Here is an 18,122-nt window from a genome sequence, read left to right as displayed (position 1 = left end):
GACCAAACGACGCGAAGCGAGCGGGCTTCGGTTGGCAATCGAGTATTGTAAAGACACTATCGCGGTGTTAGATACAATGTTTTTCTTAGGAACAGATGTAGGTTAACTTGATAGTCTTTTGTAAGTTCAATTACAGTGAGCTGGGATAACAAATTTACACCCACATCTGCGGTAAAACGTCTATTTGATTAAAGTAAATTCTCCATAAATTAATGGCTTTTGTCCAACAGGGAAAAACGCCAATTCTGGATCGTCAGAAACTCCACAAAAACCATCAGAAATATGTAAAAGGAGTAGCGGCGAGTATGATTGGCGCACCCGACTGCGCATATTTCTGACTGATTCTGACGGTCTGGAATCGGTTTTCCTTTCTGCTAAAAGAGGCCAAATGGAAAGTAGCCAAGGAAGTAGGAAATAGATGTTCCACCGAGGTAAACCCGAGGGTAAACCGATTTCGAGCCGTTAGAAACGGTCAGAAATATGCGCAGTATACTGGCCGGGACTCTGCGGAGCTTCTTGCACATATTTTTGACCGATTTTTTGACGATCTGCAATTGATTTTCTCTCCTGTTAGAACAACGTTCATTGAAACTGGAGGTTCCCCACTCCGTTTCCTATGACGTCATAATCTTAAATGCATTTTAAATGGACGTGGACCTGTGTAATGTCTGCTAGTAGATCTAGGCTTGTTTGGTACTAATTAGTACCAAATTATTAATGCGTTGTTAAAATTAATATTAAGTTAGTATCCACAAGAACGAATTTGACAAAGGCTCTATTTCAGTCCAGGTTTCAAAGTTTCTATAGAAATGAGCTTGCAGTTAAAGTCAGCAGCACATTAGGAGAATAACGTCTGAATCTGGGTACCACTGGCCTATCATAGTCGAGAGCGTATACTTAGTCTGAAATAAAGAAATTAAGTCGTAAACCTATCCATTGCTTTGCCATGCTTGCTATGAACCTAAGTACTATAATTAGGTGTATTTAAGTATCTTTCTCGTTGCTTATCGGGGTCAACGGCTGCAGTTTCGATGGTACTCCGCATTAAAAAGGTACGAGTCGTTGGTCGGCAGATGTGAACAAATAACGATTTACAAGCCAGCCAAACTCGATATAAAATGCCTTTTACCTACCTACTTATTTACCGCTCGGGTCTGCTTAAAACCGAAGGATGACGGTTTTTATGCCATGCTTTTATGTTGGGATCCATCTTTTCTAGCAAAAATATCAGGTACCGCTGACGGTACCAGGGACATCGAAACTGACGTGCAGATTCGGGGCTTACGGTGTTCGCTCATGGACGAGCTGGCAACATAATGTTGCCTTAAAATATTAGTTAATTAGTACTTTGGTATAATAAAATTCGCCGCACGTTTTTAGCAGCGTTTCTTCTGAAGAGAAACACACCGCCACATGAAAAACAGGCCAAAACATACTTTGTTCATGTTAGCACTATGACAATTCAGGTACATTATTGGTTGACTCTCTAAACACATTGCAGAACGAGAGTCCTAGCCCAAGACTCTTAATATGCGATCCGAACGATTCCGCTTTCGAATGACGTCAAAATGACGTCCTCTTCATACTGTTCTTTATTAGCGATTCTTCAAGACACGTCATTTTGACATCACGCGAATGCGGAATCGCTAGAATCGCCTGCTCAGAACGACAGGATTTGGTAACAATATATTTTAGAATTTCCTCAGTGATCATGATCCGGTGGATCATTACTCATCGGGAAATTCCTCAAACCACAAAGAGGCCAGTTGCGGATTTCCGAAATTTCGGCTATGAAATGATTTGCGCTTGATTTAGAACTGCTATTAATTAGGATACAAAAACGTAAATCGGTTTCGTTGTGTTTCAATGGGACCATTTAAGAAATGAGACAACCTTGAGATCGGTTGACGGTCAGAGGTAATTTTCCCCAGTCCGACACTGCTCTCCTCGTCAGATTAGTTCGCGGAGGATTAAAACGTGTTATTTGGCATTTAAATGGAAATAAGTAGATACTAATTTTATTGTATTAGAATGTTCGCGTCAAATTGCCTTCCATATGCATTTTTTATGCGTGTATTTAATTTTTGTATTTTGGTTTATATATAAATCAATCAGCTCTTATGGTTAGGGGGCAGAAATTGCAAAAAAAGGAAACAAAAGATCTTTCTGAATGCATTACGGCAGGGCTTTTTTTAAATGGCGACCCCCTTGTTGTCGCAGCTTTCAGGGATGAGTGACCTAAGAATTAGTTTTGCTTTTGTTTATTGAGGAATGGTGAATGAAAACAGAAACGCATCGGCTCCTAACCTCCAAATTAGTCACCGGTCTCAAATCTATGAACTTCCACCACAGAAATCACTCACGAATCTCTTTGAAAAAGGCCGGATAGGAACCTTTTTGTCTGGAGCAAGACAACGTTTCACAAATAAGGTTACTCACTCGAGGTCAGGCACAAGACTGTATCCAAATACTATCGGGTGTCTCTCTACGTATCTCCGTTTGGAAAGCGGCTACTTCACTCACAAAAAACGAATTAGGTACACAAAAACAATTAGCAAGTTTCCTTGCTAGAACCGAATTAATACCGTTTGAGCACACGTGAGTTGTGGATGGGGACGCACCGGGGGCCGTGGGTGACGCGTTTTGCTCTAATTATTCACGCGGAATCTCGAATTTCGGGGGTGTTTTACGGACAAGAGCGCTTCGTCGTTACAAGATGGCCGGACCTAGGCTTGGTGTCAGTCCGATTGCTTTGCTAAGGCCCCCCTCCCGCCGTGCACGGTACCCCCCGTAAACGTCCACCGTCGGTTTTCATTCTCGCTTCTCTGGCGACTCTCTTCGTCGCACATTCAACGTGCAGTTACATCGAGCCGGATGCACACTGTAAAAATCGCTCTGATTACTCATTTCGGAGTGTTTTTATCGTTTCACGTACGGCGGGCACGGGGAGCGGAGCTCGGATCGGTCTTCTTTTGTTTTGGGCGGCGCGGCGCGCTTGCTACGTTTTTTTCATTCATACGTCCCGTTTGTTGTAAGCTGATTGTTGATCGCATTGTTATCTTGCCTCTTATTGTTATTTATTGCATGCAAGTAACTATTCTCCTGTGCATCGGCTTTTCCTCCTGTTTGAAGTCTGTGCTCTCGGTAAGTGTGTGTTTATTATTTACATTTAATGACATTTATTTAAGTGACAAACTATAAATTTATCTTTTACCTCATAAATCACGGTGCATCTAATTAAAATGTAATCTGACGAAGTTAATGAAGGCAAAGTTAAATGCTCACTTCATTCCTCATTATCATTAGATATATTAACAATACTGATACGAATCAAAAAACAATAATCAGCTGTTGTGCGCCATGAGTTTGCCATTTCGTAAATCGTGTCATCCGCGGAAAACATTTGTTAAAGAGGAAAACAAAAACAATGATGGCGCCGGCCCCACGATCTCATCAAAATGTCAGCAAATTAAAAAACCAAAAAACATTTAAGTACCAGGTACAGTTGAGTGATTGTGTTCAATTTGCCAATTTCGAAAAATTGTATCATCTCAACGAATGATTAACTGATTAAAATTGGAAAAAAAACATTGATGAAAGTCAATCGATTTAATATTGAAAAATTAATGTTTTCAGCAATGGCTCGTGGCTTATCTCTTGACCAAAGGCATAACTTGAATCTTGTCATTCGTGTTGCCAGTAATTTAATCCATAAAACCTTGAACGACATAACATCAATAACCGCTGCCACATTAAAAATGGTTTCTGGTGTATGAAAATCGCCATTTTGTGTCTACCCACCTCCAAAAATTTAGAAGAGATACTTACAGTAAATATTCACTTGGAAACGTATCCCCAAAAAGCTATTCTAATCTAAAAAGCGGTTCCTGATTTATAAAAATCGTCATTCTGTCTTGTCTACCTTGAAAATTGCATTCATGAAGACGTAACTTATTTTAGCCGTGTAGGAAATGGATGTATTATTGGTTGTCAAATTCACAACTGCCGAAGTAATCATCGAATATTCTGAGTTTTCGCGGATTTTTCAGATGTTCGCTTGGAATTATCGGCCACTCACATTTCTGTTCATATAACACTCAATAAAATTCTGCGTCGGCTGTTCATTAACACCTTTTTTTTAATGTATACAAAGTTATTCGTTAATGACCTACATTAATGAGCGATTTTTCATTAATGCATGATTTGAGCGTGTCGTTGGTTTTATGCGGCCATAAGTGCTTGCATCTGACCAATCACAACATCTATGCTTGACACGTGATCTGTTACTTATGAAGGTTCCAGTTTATGACAGTTATTTCGGGTGACATTAAACCGATTAATAATGTGGTTAGCAACAATGGTCATTAAGGTTGTTTATTTACATATGGAGTGTTTGGTTTCGTGAAGGTGTTTTGGCTGATTTCGTCTACTCTCGTGATAGTATTAGAGAAAAATATTTCTTCGACGGTTATTATTTCTTGTTACAATAAATTCGTCTAAATTTTTCGTTCGTTTCCGTCAATTTTGCAACACCTAATCGACGCCTCCTGAACGGAAAACGAATCCATCTGCCCCAATTTCCTTGAGTTGAGGAATCGGGGCCGTAAGGGCGGCCATTTAGGCAGCAACGTGAGTTGAGAGTATCGACTCGGAGAGGTTTGGTGGCTCTCGTTTTATGGGATGCCGGTAATATTCGTGTATAGGAGGCGACGAGCGGTTTTAGTACACACAGAAACGACAGTTGTTTGAACGATCCGGGGACCGGCCCGGGCAGGGGGGGGCGACCCAAAGCCGGATTTACGCCGACGAACGTTCGAATTTCGTTATTTTATTACTTTTAATTGGTATACATGGAGGGAAGGGAGGCTCAATATGCATTTCCGAACCCGCGCGGCTATTACTGAATGGATTGATTTGTCATTAAGCAACCCCTTCGTGAATTTCTATGCAGAACAAATTGTTGGTTCTCATTATTTTATTTTCGTTCAGGAAGAAGATATATTTAAATTGTGCGAATCAACTGCGCTTCCAGGAGTTATTAACAACAATCGCTCGTTTTTGTGATAAAAGTACAAATCCGCACTGATTGACAAAGTGATTGGTGATTGGTGGCATATAGTTTAGAATTACCCGCAAATGGGTAATTAATCTCAATTCATTAATAATCAATAAATAATAGTAAATTAATGTCATTGCACTGCTAAAATATCCCTAGGGAATCCCACCATAGACGAACTCATATGCGCTTAGATGCGTTTATTAATTTTAATTAATTTTCCTTCACCATTCTGTCCAGAAAATATCAAAACCTTTCGTATTATTTATGATTAAATCTTTAAAAATTTGAAGTTACTTTCATTGCCTAAACGAAAACTCATGTCTGATATATTAGCAACATTACTCGATACTTTCCCAGAAGTACTATATTAAAATGTCTTCCTAATAAATGCCCTTTTAATAAAAGGAACTTGATCCGGCCGGCTCTGCCTATAGACGCATAATTTATTTTAGATGCCGCAATCACAAATCCTAACTGAAATTTGACGAGAGGATTGCGACTATAAACAGTCATCAAATCGATATCTGTAACCAATCGTAAGTTAGGGCCTAAAACATAAAGAGCTACCGCTCTTGGCTCTGACAACGCGCACAACCACTCTGCAGAGGATACAATCAACACAAAAATATATCGTCCGCTCTATATCCTCTTGTATTTCGAGTATTTATATGTGCGTTCGTATGCGGGTTTATGTATGGAAATTGGCCAGAGCCGAAAGGGACTCCGCCTCTATTGATTTCCACCTTGGAGAAATCGTAAATGGTTTCACTTCTAATGGAAAGAGTTGCCTAATATTCGACTTGTACGCATAAGAAATACGTCTGCAAACATCTCTGCAATTTCACGTGGTGGCCCAGTAATAATTGCAGTAAATTTTCCATTACATAAAAAAATCCTTTCCTCCATAATAATTAAGGATAAACTGACCACTGTTGTCATGTACCCCTATAATTTTCAACTTTAGACCACGTCACTTTTCGATACTATTTAATTATTATATTGGTTCGATCGATTTGCAGTAATGTTTTAGTTATCAACTGTTTTTTTCAATTTAGCCAGTGTTGGAGGAACACTAGTGGCAATGTCTTAAAGATGAACTTCCACGTTCAGGTCACTGACTATGGAACCCTTTGACGTCACCATGACATGCTCATACATTATTATTAACGGCATTGACATATCTAAATGATTGATACCAGTTCACTATTACCTATCACACAAGACCACTCCCATATGAAACTTTCATCCCAATTACAATTAACTTCACAAAGAACCCATTTGGTAGCCACCATGATTTAAAGCTAATCCACCTTCTCCCACATCATATGAACGTTTTCATTCATTACTACCGCATATAAATATTTGAAAACATCATTAATGAAATGTTTCTGATAAATCTACCCTTTAATAATCTTCCTTTCTGTATGATGTAACCAACAGTAGAGAAAAATCAAAAATTGCAAGTTATGAACGCCTCTGCCTTTCTGTAAGTACTTAATAATTGAGCTATTTCAGTCATGTTCATAGCTATTGCAACATAGCAACCAATGACGCTGTATAAATATTTTAGACAGTAGAAGGAACAGCTTAGCTGTTCGAGTTAACTTGTTGACAGTAGTTTGTGACTAACTTCTGTAGAGGATCGGTGTGTGCAGGTAGTGATATATATATTTTTTTTCACGCTTTTCATTCATTTATAATGTGATTCTATCGAAGTAGAACTCAAATGCTCATACATAAAGGTGACGTTTATAAGTAAAGTTTCATTGGAGTAAATTCCTTATTTCATCATTTTTATTCCGAACCTGGAAAACTGTTTTTGCAAAATTTGGCCTTCTAGCGATTATTGCTTCATTGTCATTTCTTTTCATTTTCAAAATCTATTTAGAACCAATCGTGACTCTCATTTAGAGGTGAGAACTCTTCCTCAGTTGTCCTTTGTTCCTGTTTGGAAATATGTTTCCAATAAAGCGTTAATACCATTTGCAGTGAATAGCCTGAATACTCTAAGAACACTGCCACGTCACAATATTTACATCATGGACAGAGAATCAAGTCCAGGCAATACTGCAGATACATTAAAATTAAAGCAATATATTAATACAATTTCCTCAATGTTTTCATTGTTCCAGTGCTGCTCTAAAAATTCTGTAATTTTTACTTTCACCATCATGTACAGAATTTTCACACTCTAAGGGGATTTACCTAAATTACTTAAGTATTTTGCCAGATTTGCATTGTGTTAATCATAATATTTGCTGCATGGAACTTATTTTATGTAAACGGAAATATTCATGGAGTAGCATTTGGTGAATTCATTAGCTTAGATAGGAGGTTTCAATACATGGAACCTTCAGAAACAGTTTAATTTTAGAATCAAATCAGTAAATTAATGGAAAATTTGGCACCCAGATAATTTCCACAAGTTGCTGGTGTATTACTGATTCTTGATTTTTATTATACTCTATCCCTGATAAAGTGGCTAACCCCATGATAATTGATCATCAAAAATTAAAAGTTTCAATAGTAACGCTGCAACAGACTTTTCACCTATTTTCCCTCTATTTGAATTCACAATGCATAGACGTGAAACATTTCATATTTATTATTAATACCCAAATGACTAGTATTTATTAAGGGAATCCATTACTGCATACATATTATTTACGTGAACTTTCGTTATTTTGTTTATATATAGAAAATTGATTTTATTGATATATTAAAGGTCATACTGACCGTCACATAATTTTTATAGGACTAACATGATATAATAGACACTAATAAGAATTTTCATACCTTGCGAAAGGCTTTTATTTATTATTAGGTAATAATCATTTTTTCTATCATTTTTTTTATTGCAGTATTCTATTACAGAAACATGTCATTGTTAAATGGGGTGATAGGAAGAAATGCATCTGTTCTGAAAAATCTCAAAGGGCATACAAGTGACGTCAATTGCTGTGACTTTGCTCCCAATTTTACTTTAGTTACAGGCTCCAGGTAATAAAGAATTTTTCTACAACCGTCATACAAAATAGAGCTTTTCTCCTTTTAAATTAGAAGAAAAGTTCTATTTCCTACTAAGATTCCACCCCTGTTAATACATTTTTCAAGCGATTCATCATATATTCCAAAAATAGCTCTAGAATTGATTTCACATTAAGAACAAATTTTTTTTAATCTAAAATAGTACTTTTTCCAAACATAATACATCAAAAACAAATTTACACAAGCGATAAAATAAGTGCATTCATTTTATCACTGGTGTATATTTGAGGTACATTAATCTTAGTGTGTTTTTTTTATCATATTTACCATTCTATTAAAAGTAATTTTCTTAGCGACAAAACTATTCGAATATGGGACTGGATCAACGGTTCTGGTTACGTGGAACGGCAGCAATCTCCTCTACGTGCACACAAGTACCAAGTCACGTGTGTCAGGGTGTCACCTCAAGGTTCCATGATGTCCTCAGCCTCGGTAGATGGCAATGCGTTGCTATGGAATCTCCATTCTTTGACCAAATTATACACTATGACCCAGGTTAATGGAGACCCCATACGTGTATGCAGGTATAGGACGACTTCTTCATATTCTATGTTGTTGAAGGGTTATCGTGCTGTATTTACGAAAATCTTGAACACATTTCTCTATTAACGTCATGTCTCTTATAATTTCTAGCTTTTCGCCCGATAGCAGTTTACTAGTGACTGCAGGTGATAATGGCGCTGTCTGTATTTGGGACTTAGTTCATAAAATTCTTATCAGGTCAGCACCAGTAACCAAAACTTAATTAGAACTTACATAAGAATTTAGAACGCTCTTCGAGCACGAAGGCACCACCCAAGGGCTCTCCTTCACCCCGGATAGTCAATTTCTAATAACAGCCTGTTCCTTGGAGGTGGTCAAAGTGTGGCACGTGCAAGACCTCATTGATACCACCACGGAAAATAGTTGCTGCCCTTTAATGCGATTAGATAATATACACGACATGGGGGTGTTTTCTATTGATATATCCAAACACATAGATTTAGATGGTAATAATTTTATATATATTAGATTTTTTTTTTAATTGGTAATAATTTTTCTTTGGATAGAACATAACCCCCTAATTCGCTTCTATCACATGGCATGTGGAGGGTGTAACAACGAAATAAAACTGTGGAAAATCACTGCAAGAGCTTTAATCAAAAACAAAAATTTAACTCAAAATGAAACTGCAATCGATTTCTGCAGTGTGTTGGATGGACACACCTCTTCAGTGACCTGCGTCCGGTAGGTTTTTCAATTTGGGGTTAAACTATTAATAACCCCCAAATAACTGTTTTCTGTTTGTTGCATGTTTCCTCCGCTTGTTGCAGATACAGTAACTCGGGGGAATTACTAGCATCGAGTAGTTTAGATAAGTCGGTTAAGGTTTGGGATACTAAAAGAAATGTTTGTTTGGTCACCCTATATGGGCATCACAGATACGTTAATTGCGTGGGCTTTTCTAAGGATTCAAATCTCATTGTTTCAGGTAGAATCGTTTAATTTACATAAAATGGGGCTGTTCGGCAAAAATACTGCAGGACCTGCTCTAAGTTTGCATGATGTGTGGGGTATTCAATAGAGAAAAGACACAATTATTTGGAAAATCAATATAAAAGATTAAAAAACCTAAAGACATCCCTTGAAAGGTTCCAATTATCAATCTCATTATGCACCATTTTGTCAATAATGGTATATTGTTGATTGCCGAACAGCGTCACTAAAATTTTGTAGAAAGTCTATTGAATTTTCATTGGTAGCATCAAGAAACAGTAATATGCTTAAATAAAAGAATTAATGGGCGGGAGTTCTGAGTGCTGCATTTACATTTTGGTGTGTTTCTAGCAGTTTGGCCAATTTTTCTTGCTACTCGAAGAGGAAAAACCTATTGATTTCCTCTCTATAAATACTTGCAAAGAACTCAAGAGCCGTTCCGAAACTGTCACACTAATTTATATCAACGCCTCCTTCTTTTCTCTTTGTGTCGTTTAACTAACGAACGTCGTTCCAATGAGAAAAGATAAAATAATTATTTTAGCAGCCAACTTTGGGTCAATATAAGGTCGCAAAGTTCAGAACTATCCCTTAAAAGCTTCCAAGAAATGAAAATATAGATCTTTGTAGGCCATTTTGTCTATAGTAGTGTATTGTTGGTGGCTTAGTGGCATCAGCACGCGGAGCAATTGAGGTGAGCGACAAAGACTGTTTGTCCAAAATTTATGTGTTACAGAGAGAAATAGAACAGAAACAGAAAGTCCTAATTCTTTCATTCAATCAACTTCTTTCAAATAATTTCTTCAAGAAAGTGGAATTCATACAATTTTTTTACTCTCAATATGTCCTCCCATTCCCCCCTTACAAACAGCTCTCTGCCTCCTCAGTCCTCATCTAATTGTGTCTTTGAACTAACGAAGAACCCATTTAACTTATTTTTACTAGATTTAAATTAATACATTTTTCCTTCTGCATGCTGTGTGGCCAACTAAATGAACTCCAATCGATTCCTAACAGACAGGCTTTGACTTTAAGGTTCCACAGGTTCCAACGATAAGCTTGTGATTGTGTGGGATCTAACTGGAACTATAACTGAAGACACAGAATTGTTTGTGCCTTTAGCGATTAACGGCAATGAAACGCAATTGGTAGAAAATAGTGTCAATAACGAGTACGTTCTTCTTGAGAAGATTGATGATATTTTCGAAGGGGGAGTGAACAGTTGTTGTTTTCATGGGAAGGATTTGTTGGCTACAGGATCAGGGTAAGGGTAGCAATTCCACGGGGATTTTAATTATTAATTATTTTTCTTTTAGGGATAAATATGTGAGATTGTTCAAGACCAATGAGAATAATAATATTGAAGAGTTAACCAATTCTCCCTTTGAAGGGCATACATATGCAATAAATCATGTAGAGTTTTCGAAGGATGGCAGTAAATTGGCCTCTTCTTCTCTGGACGGATGTACGTTTATCTGGAATCCTCTGGTAATTTATAGATAATTTTACTTTTGTTTTAGATTATTAACTCATGTTGATCACTTTGTGCGATTTGTAGTAAATCCTATCATGTCACTTTGAAATAACAATATATGACCTTACGGCCAAAATTTATTAGTACGGAAATAGCTGGCCAGTATTTATGTAGAAATACAGTAGGAGAAAATCCTTAAAACTCATCCAAACGCTCGTATTATCGTCCAAGGGAATAAACATATTTTTTCCCACTGTGTTCCACGAGGGACCTTCGCTGGCATCATTATTTCAAAATGTCGTCCATATGTCAGTTACAAGGGAAGCTCTGTAAATAGTGTATATGATGTTTTTCACAGTTTTTCAGGAAATACAGCCTCAAAATTAATACTTAAAATTTAATAATTAATCTCACTAGAAACAATTAAGACTTACATTGAAATATTGTACTTAGCAAATTGATGTTAAGATGTATAAATTATTGACGAATGTGATTCAACTTTTGAATTTGTTCTCGTATTTTTTCATTCTCCAATAACATAGCCAAAGGCATTTTATTTTGAAAAGCCATGCAATCAGATATACATAATACGATGTTGTAAATCTCCTGTCATCCCTTCTCCCTGTAGTCCCCCATTCTAGTATGGACGACAAGGGTTCTCCAGTCGGACCTGGAGTTAATTTTACAATTTAAAGAATAATTTGCGATTCAAGAAAAAGCAAAGATTCGCCGATTTTTTATGCCAATTAATATTAGTTGCTATGTAAAAACAATGATTTACTGCATGAAGGTGAACGTTAATCATTCATCATGAAATTCAGTGGTGAAACTTACTTAACTTAAAAGCATTAAAAACATTTTTAGACTGGTGAAAAGTTTCTGTCAGTCCCCAAAAACAACCTCTCAATAAAAGTCTGTCGTTTCTCCCCAAGCGGCCAATTCATAGTTACCGGGGGCGACGATGAAAAAGCCGTAATTTGGGATGTTGAATCAATGGAGAAAATTTCGTAAGTACTTTTCCAGATATTGTAAACAACCCTCTTACCATTAACTCAAAAACAGCGTTTTGGAGGGTCATTTGGACACCATCACTTCAGCCTGCATTTCCCCGGACAATAAAATTCTAGTAACTGTGTCCTGCAATGCGGATTATCGAGTATGGTTGCTGGACAGTTCCAAGTGTATTTACGTTAAGGAGGACGCACACGATGGGGGGATTCAGAGCTGCGATTTCTCTGAAAATTTAGAGCCCATACCGAACGTCATTAGCAACGGTCAAAGCTATTTATTGGCCACTTGTGGAAACGACAGTATGGTCAAGTTATGGAGGTTAACTATAGAGGTATGTTGGTTACTTTTCTATGATCAAGTGAAGGAAAAAAATTGTTGCAGCAACGCAATAAAGAGCTGAATTATGAAGGATTAGAAGTAAAGCAGTGGCGACTTCTTCAAGGCCATGGAGGGAATGTTATATCGGTACGATTATCCCCTCTAGTGGGGGAAGTAGCGTGCTCAACCGCGACCGATAGACAGGCCAGGTTGTGGTCAGTTTACGGGGGACATTGCCTCCATGTTCTGGACCATAATTCCATAGTAACGTGTTGTTCCTTCAGCTCTGATTGCTCACTTCTAGCCATCGGTTGCCTAGACCGGACATTGTGGATCTGGAAGTTGCCTCAGCAATTAGTAAATTTGTTTTTTAATTTAATCTTCTATGTAGAAAATCAATGTTTTAAAGGTGTTTCAAACAGCCATAGCAAACAAGCTGAAATCGCGTACTAAAGGCATTGTAGAATGGTCTACTACTGATGTAATTAAGTGGTTGGATGAAATTAAAATGAGCAAAATTGCTGTGAATGTGAGCAACGCGCGACTGGATGGAGAGAAATTATTTACTTTGAGCGAAAGTGAAGTCTGTTCAGGATTAGATTTAGGTAATCACTGATTTACTACCCATAAAACCCTCCCTTATTATGGAATGTTTAGATGACAAAACCACTGAAATAATGATTCGGGAATTGAAATGGCTCAAAAGAATTCAAGTACAGATACAAAAACCTTTTAACCAAGACTTACCACATGAGTTTCTTTGCCCGATAACTCACGAAATTATGCGCGAACCAGTCACTTGTTCCGATGGATTTACATACGAAAGGAACGCTATTGCTGAGTGGTTCATGTCTGGTAAGTTCACCAGTCCCATGACTAACGAAGTGCTAGGAAGCACCGAGTTTTTCGCAAATTTGGAACTGAGGGATGAAATTCGGAAGTTTTTGGAGAGCTTTGAAGAAGAGGAATAGATTTGTAGTTTTGATTAGATATAGAAATTATATGAGACTGAAAAGAATATTAGAAGTAGTGAGTAGAAGCTTCTTATGAAGAATTATTGTGCCTTAAATGGGTTTCAACTAATTGATATTTGAAGAGAAATCGCAAAGGGGATAAAATTGGAAATATCAGTGGGAAGATGTTGAAAAAATAAGCATAAAAAAATGCAATATAGTAGAGGTCTTTTTTTAAAGAATGAGTATACTAAGTAAAAAAGTACGTTTTGGAGAAATTCAAGGTCCCCCTAGATTTCACAACTTTGTTTCTAAACATTTATCGATAAATAAAATTAATGGACAATCTTTAAATTAAATATTATCAACATTTACTTTAATTTAATATGAACATTTGCATTACATTTCTACAGTGCCACATTTTAAACTATTAAGGAATCAAGAACCCGAGGTTAACATCATCTCTTACTGCAAGTCACGATCAATTTAATTTGAAAAACTCGCATATTAATGCTTATAATGCCAAAGGTTTTCTGAAAGCTGTAAATAAACTGCTCAAAAAGTCCTTTTAAGTGGGACCTAATAAGTAATAAATGTAATTTTAGTAATCATTATTATACACACATTTTTGATGAACTAAGGTAATACACATTCTACAATTTATATTTAAAATGCATTTAAGCAGTCTCAAGAAGAGCTGGATGCCACATGTTTTACATCTGTATGTGTGCGTAATATTTATTTTCACCATCACCCTTCTACCTATTCACTATTGAGATACTATGTACAATGTAACTGAGCCTGCACCATCGCGAAAATGGCTTGAAGTATTTGTTATTCAACCATGGAAAATGGAAGATTTGGCAAAGAATTTAGAGTACAATAGCTGCTAACTACATGTATTCATCGAGACTTGCAACTTCTCAATCATACAGGAATGAGATTGATTAAATTTCAAGGGTTGAAGGAACACTTTTTGATGGTTGCTGTGGACAGTCTAATGATTAGTGAATCGATTTTTTGGATCACTTGGTTTAATATTCCTGTATTTAGTCACACATTTTCTTTACTGGATTAGGAATTTAATGTCAAATTCTGTGATATTTGAATGTTATAGATATTCTTTCTGAAAAATAAATTGTTGTTTTTGTCTTTGACGTTAAACAGTTGTTTTTGTTCTTAACCCACCTTAATATAAAATTAGACACTAAACAAATTACTGTTAAATTTTTTTATTATATGTAATTAACTTTCTCCACTTCCAGTATTTTTTTTGCTCTTATTCCTTCGGAACGACCTCTTCTGGCTCTGCTTTGTGCTTCCTGCTAGCTGGCCCTTCCTCCGCATCGCGTGTAACTTCATATTTTTTGCCTTGATTTCCTTTTTCCTATCGTCACCCTTCTTTTTTCCTCCTTGCGTGTACAGCACGTTAATTCTTCGTCCTTTTATGTGGGATTGATGCATCGAAAGGCATTTCTAAATGAAAAATATAGAGGTATTAGAACATGCAACGGGGACTAAAACTGCGTACAGTGCTTTGTACAATAGTATAAGTACATTAAAAAGGGCGAATAAGATAATTTTTTCTCGTTTCCAGAGAAAAAATTCGTAATAACAACAACATGACTCCAAAAATAGAAAGGAAAATAATCTAATTTTTTTAAAGCATATTTAACTATAGTAATTACTAATCTCAGTAAACTTATTTCTTCCGTAAGAGTGATAACATTATTTCTTTTCTCGACAAAAAAGTAAACGCAAAGTCTTATCCGAGAGAGTTCAACAATATGGTTTTCAATACTTCTTTTGTAAGCAATTATAGATTAGTTTCGATGCAGTTTACACAAATTAAGCTTTATAATCCATATTACAGCATTGAAATGTTCCCTCCATTTGGAGTAGGTCTGATTATCATAGCAATACTTGCACTGAGTTAGTTCTGTTAAAAAATGGAAATGTGGACAAAAATGTCTTTTGTATCTTGATTTCTTACGAACCTCATACGCAATCTCGTCCTTCACTTCCACATAAGCGAAGCCTCTAGGTTTGTTACTTCCCTTGTCAGTAGGAATTCTTACATCAACAATATTCCCCACTTTACTAAAATGCAAAGACAGGTCCTGCTTGGTCGTGTCGTAAGGAATATTGCCCACGAACAACACGAACCTTTTCTGCCCCTTTTTAACCAGATCCTTCTTCTTTAAATCTTCGATAGTAGGCTGCTTGTTCTTTGATGGTGATGCGTCTGGTTTTTCCTGAGCGGATAAACGCAGAGCTTTAAAAAATCGCCTAGTAGCACCATTGGTTATCCAAAATATTTAGAAGGTCACAAAAACCCTGTTACGTGATTACGTCGATCTTAATCACTTTGAGTTCAGCTTTATCTTTCTCAGGCAAATAATACACAGTAATTCAGTGGTAAATAGTTTTTAATAATGTATTCATCAGGAAATGATTCAAGGAAAACGAACACATTACAAATGACAGAAAATCACCTCTGGTGATTTTCGTTATCAACGAATTCTCAGATTAATTTACCCATATAAAAATACCAATAATCCTTTATATACAGTCAGTTATTGGAAACAGCACTCCAAAGAAAATGGTCACATTAATTATAAAAAAATACCCACTATTAAAGAACAAACTTCCTAACAAATGCGTTATAGAAACTACTAGAAACTTAGACAACTTAACCTAAATTTTGATTCACAGATTACTTCTTTTTATTAGGTTTCTTAATACTAACCTTGGGCGCTGGGACTTCTTCTTCGTCCGAATCCTCGTCCTCCTCTTCATCATCATCATCATCATCAGTTCCATCCTCTGCCTCATCATCATCACTTGCATTATCTGCCTCGTCATCATCGTCCTCCTCAACCTCCACTGCATAAAACATGTTTAAACCCTGCAGGGACACAATCTATAAACAAATTTTACCTTCGTCATTTGAGTCCTCTTCAAGCTCCCCAGCATCAGAATCATCATCATCATCATCATCTTCAACATCATCATCAGAGTCTACTTTAGGTTTAGCTACTAGTGGTTTGGGTTGTTGTTTAGCTTTAGCTGGTTGTTTGCTTTTAGGTTGGGTCTGTGCAAAATAATAATTATTATATAATTATTACAAAATTTAGTGAACTCCTACTTGTCCTTTTTGGGCTGCTGTTTTCTGTTCCTTTTTTGTGGCCTTTAATTTCTGGCTCTCTTCTTTTTGTTTCAAATGCTCGGCCTTTCCATGTTCCCTAGCGGCCTCAATTCCCTCTTCCAAAGTAATTTGCAGTCTTCTCAAGATTCCCAACTTCTTTTTGGCTGTTTTGGTCAACTCCTCACTCCTACCAGAAATTGCCTTCACTTTCTCCTGAATCTTTTTTAGAATCTCTGGGTCTTTACTGCCTGCATTTGTTTTAACTTCCACAACTAAATTGTAGAACATATTCTTTCTTTTCCTTTGTCCTTTTGAGGTTTCCTTGTCATTGCCAGGCTTGGGTTTAGGCGCCTTTTGAACTTTTGCTTTCTGCTTGTCATTTAATTGTTTTGTTCCAGCAAATGGTTTCAGATTTGGTTTAGGAGATTGTTTCTGTTTATTCTTTTTGTTGGATTTTTGAGCGCTGGCCTGCAAATTGTTTTTCGGAGACTGATTTTGTGGCTTTTTCGGGGTGAATGCCTTGTTAAGAGTTTTGCCATTTTCAGTTTTAATCTTTTTTGCTGGAGACTCATTTTCTTGTTTGACCTTAGGGGTGTTATTGGCCAAGCTTTTGCGTTTATTGGGGGTTTTTAAAGAGGTTGCTACTTCTGCTTTAACCATTTTCCTGAGCTGCACTGGATTGTGAAAAGAGAAAATGATAAACAAAGATTCTTTATATGATCAGTATTCTTGTAAACTTCTAAAGAAGATATGTAACATGTCTTAATTGCCATTGATAATAAGTAAAGGTGTAGTTAAATGTTAAAAAAATTGGATAATTTAAAATGCAAAGAAATGGTATAAATTCAAGCTGTTCAATCTTAATGAGTATGCACATGGTAAGGTATGCCTTTATGCTTATTTAACATAAAGGAGTAAACACAAACATGTGTACGAAGAATTGATGGTGCATTCAATTCAGACTTCAATATTACACTTGCTCACAGCCTTGGTCCTTTTGGTAGGCATGAAGGCCTACTTATTTAAATTTCAATTAACCCTTTGAAATCAAATCCTAAGGTTCACATGTGACCTGGCAATAAGGTTATTGACTATAATTTTGAAGCACTGAACTATTTTCGCATATTTATTACCCTTAAATGCGATAAAAAACCTTCTTACAATAAAACAACCAAAACCATTCAATACACGCAAATAAGTTACATGCACCTAAAAAACACTAAACGTGGTCTAAAATCTGTATCGGACTTTCAAGTCATCTTAACCAAAAAAACGCTAAAATGCATCTCTTCTGGAAATTGTAGAAGGATCTAAGAGGTTCTTACCTTAAATTGCAATCGATAAAATGGCTTAAAGTGAATAAAATGTTGATAAATCTTGAAAATATCGGTGACCGGTACCACGAACGAAACGCCGAATCCGTTTATCAGGTTGGAAATGAAATCAAACGAAGTAGGCAAAACACGCGTTGAAAATGCGCAATTGAAAGTGAGGTTAACTTGGATTATATAGGGTTTTCATTTAAGGTTGTCACACCGAAATGTTCTAAAGTGTGATTAAGTCAATAAAAGTGTTGGTGTAGAAAATGTAAATAAATAAAAATATGTATTTCTTTTTAACATGTATTTCGTATTA

At 36.5% G+C, this 18,122-nt stretch overlaps 3 protein-coding genes across 19 annotated transcripts in view; 1 reads left to right on the top strand and 2 right to left on the bottom strand.

Annotated features, from left to right (window-relative positions):
- Positions 1-2,747, bottom strand: part of tou (toutatis) — a 31,948-nt gene extending 29,201 nt beyond the window's left edge. For 13 of the 14 annotated variants that reach the window (XM_066406653.1, XM_066406664.1, XM_066406657.1 and 10 more), the window contains exon 1: positions 2,440-2,747. The gene's annotated coding sequence lies outside the window, so the exon portion shown is untranslated. Of the gene's footprint in view, positions 1-2,307; positions 2,343-2,439 lie in introns of those variants that run through there. The other variant, XM_066406654.1, reaches the window with a different exon arrangement.
- Positions 2,748-2,888: 141 nt separating this feature from the next.
- On the top strand, positions 2,889-14,433 carry LOC136420022 (WD repeat, SAM and U-box domain-containing protein 1-like). 4 transcript variants are annotated; one of them, XM_066406677.1, is made up of 14 exons: positions 2,889-3,144; positions 7,934-8,059; positions 8,401-8,631; positions 8,741-8,827; positions 8,876-9,096; positions 9,157-9,334; positions 9,421-9,578; positions 10,619-10,847; positions 10,900-11,071; positions 11,922-12,064; positions 12,120-12,399; positions 12,450-12,743; positions 12,796-12,991; positions 13,044-14,433. In XM_066406677.1, exons 2-14 carry the CDS (start codon positions 7,938-7,940, stop codon positions 13,355-13,357), a joined length of 2,625 nt encoding a protein of 874 aa, XP_066262774.1. In that variant the 5' UTR covers positions 2,889-3,144; positions 7,934-7,937; the 3' UTR covers positions 13,358-14,433. The 4 variants fall into 4 exon arrangements, with proteins under 4 accessions (XP_066262774.1, XP_066262775.1, XP_066262773.1 ...); XM_066406678.1 differs by having other exon boundaries at positions 7,921-8,059; positions 10,628-10,847; XM_066406676.1 differs by having other exon boundaries at positions 7,921-8,059.
- Positions 14,434-14,569: 136 nt separating this feature from the next.
- On the bottom strand, positions 14,570-17,968 carry LOC136420040 (uncharacterized). Its single transcript, XM_066406703.1, has 6 exons — positions 17,813-17,968; positions 16,488-17,161; positions 16,280-16,433; positions 16,089-16,225; positions 15,337-15,594; positions 14,570-14,815 (listed from the first exon to the last, which is right to left on the bottom strand). Exons 2-6 carry the CDS (start codon positions 17,145-17,147, stop codon positions 14,585-14,587), a joined length of 1,440 nt encoding a protein of 479 aa, XP_066262800.1. The 5' UTR covers positions 17,148-17,161; positions 17,813-17,968; the 3' UTR covers positions 14,570-14,584.
- Between the last annotated feature and the right edge of the window lie 154 nt (positions 17,969-18,122).

This window comes from Euwallacea similis, chromosome 3 (assembly GCF_039881205.1).
Source record: "Euwallacea similis isolate ESF13 chromosome 3, ESF131.1, whole genome shotgun sequence".
Taxonomy (NCBI): domain Eukaryota; kingdom Metazoa; phylum Arthropoda; class Insecta; order Coleoptera; family Curculionidae; genus Euwallacea; species Euwallacea similis.
The sequence above is the reverse complement of the archived record's forward strand: the minus strand, read 5'-3'. Positions and strand labels throughout refer to the sequence as shown.

Coding starts and splice junctions, on each gene's coding strand:
- LOC136420022 (XM_066406677.1), top strand. CDS start 7,938: ATGTCATTGTTAAATGGGGTGATAGGAAGAAATGCATCTGTTCTGAAA. Junction 8,632..8,740: donor GACCCCATACGTGTATGCAG/GTATAGGACGAC, acceptor TATAATTTCTAG/CTTTTCGCCCGATAGCAGTT. Junction 12,992..13,043: donor CTGTTCAGGATTAGATTTAG/GTAATCACTGAT, acceptor TGGAATGTTTAG/ATGACAAAACCACTGAAATA.
- LOC136420040 (XM_066406703.1), bottom strand. CDS start 17,147: ATGGTTAAAGCAGAAGTAGCAACCTCTTTAAAAACCCCCAATAAACGC. Junction 16,434..16,487: donor CAGCAGCCCAAAAAGGACAA/GTAGGAGTTCAC, acceptor TATTTTGCACAG/ACCCAACCTAAAAGCAAACA. Junction 14,816..15,336: donor AGGACGAGATTGCGTATGAG/GTTCGTAAGAAA, acceptor TTTTTCATTTAG/AAATGCCTTTCGATGCATCA.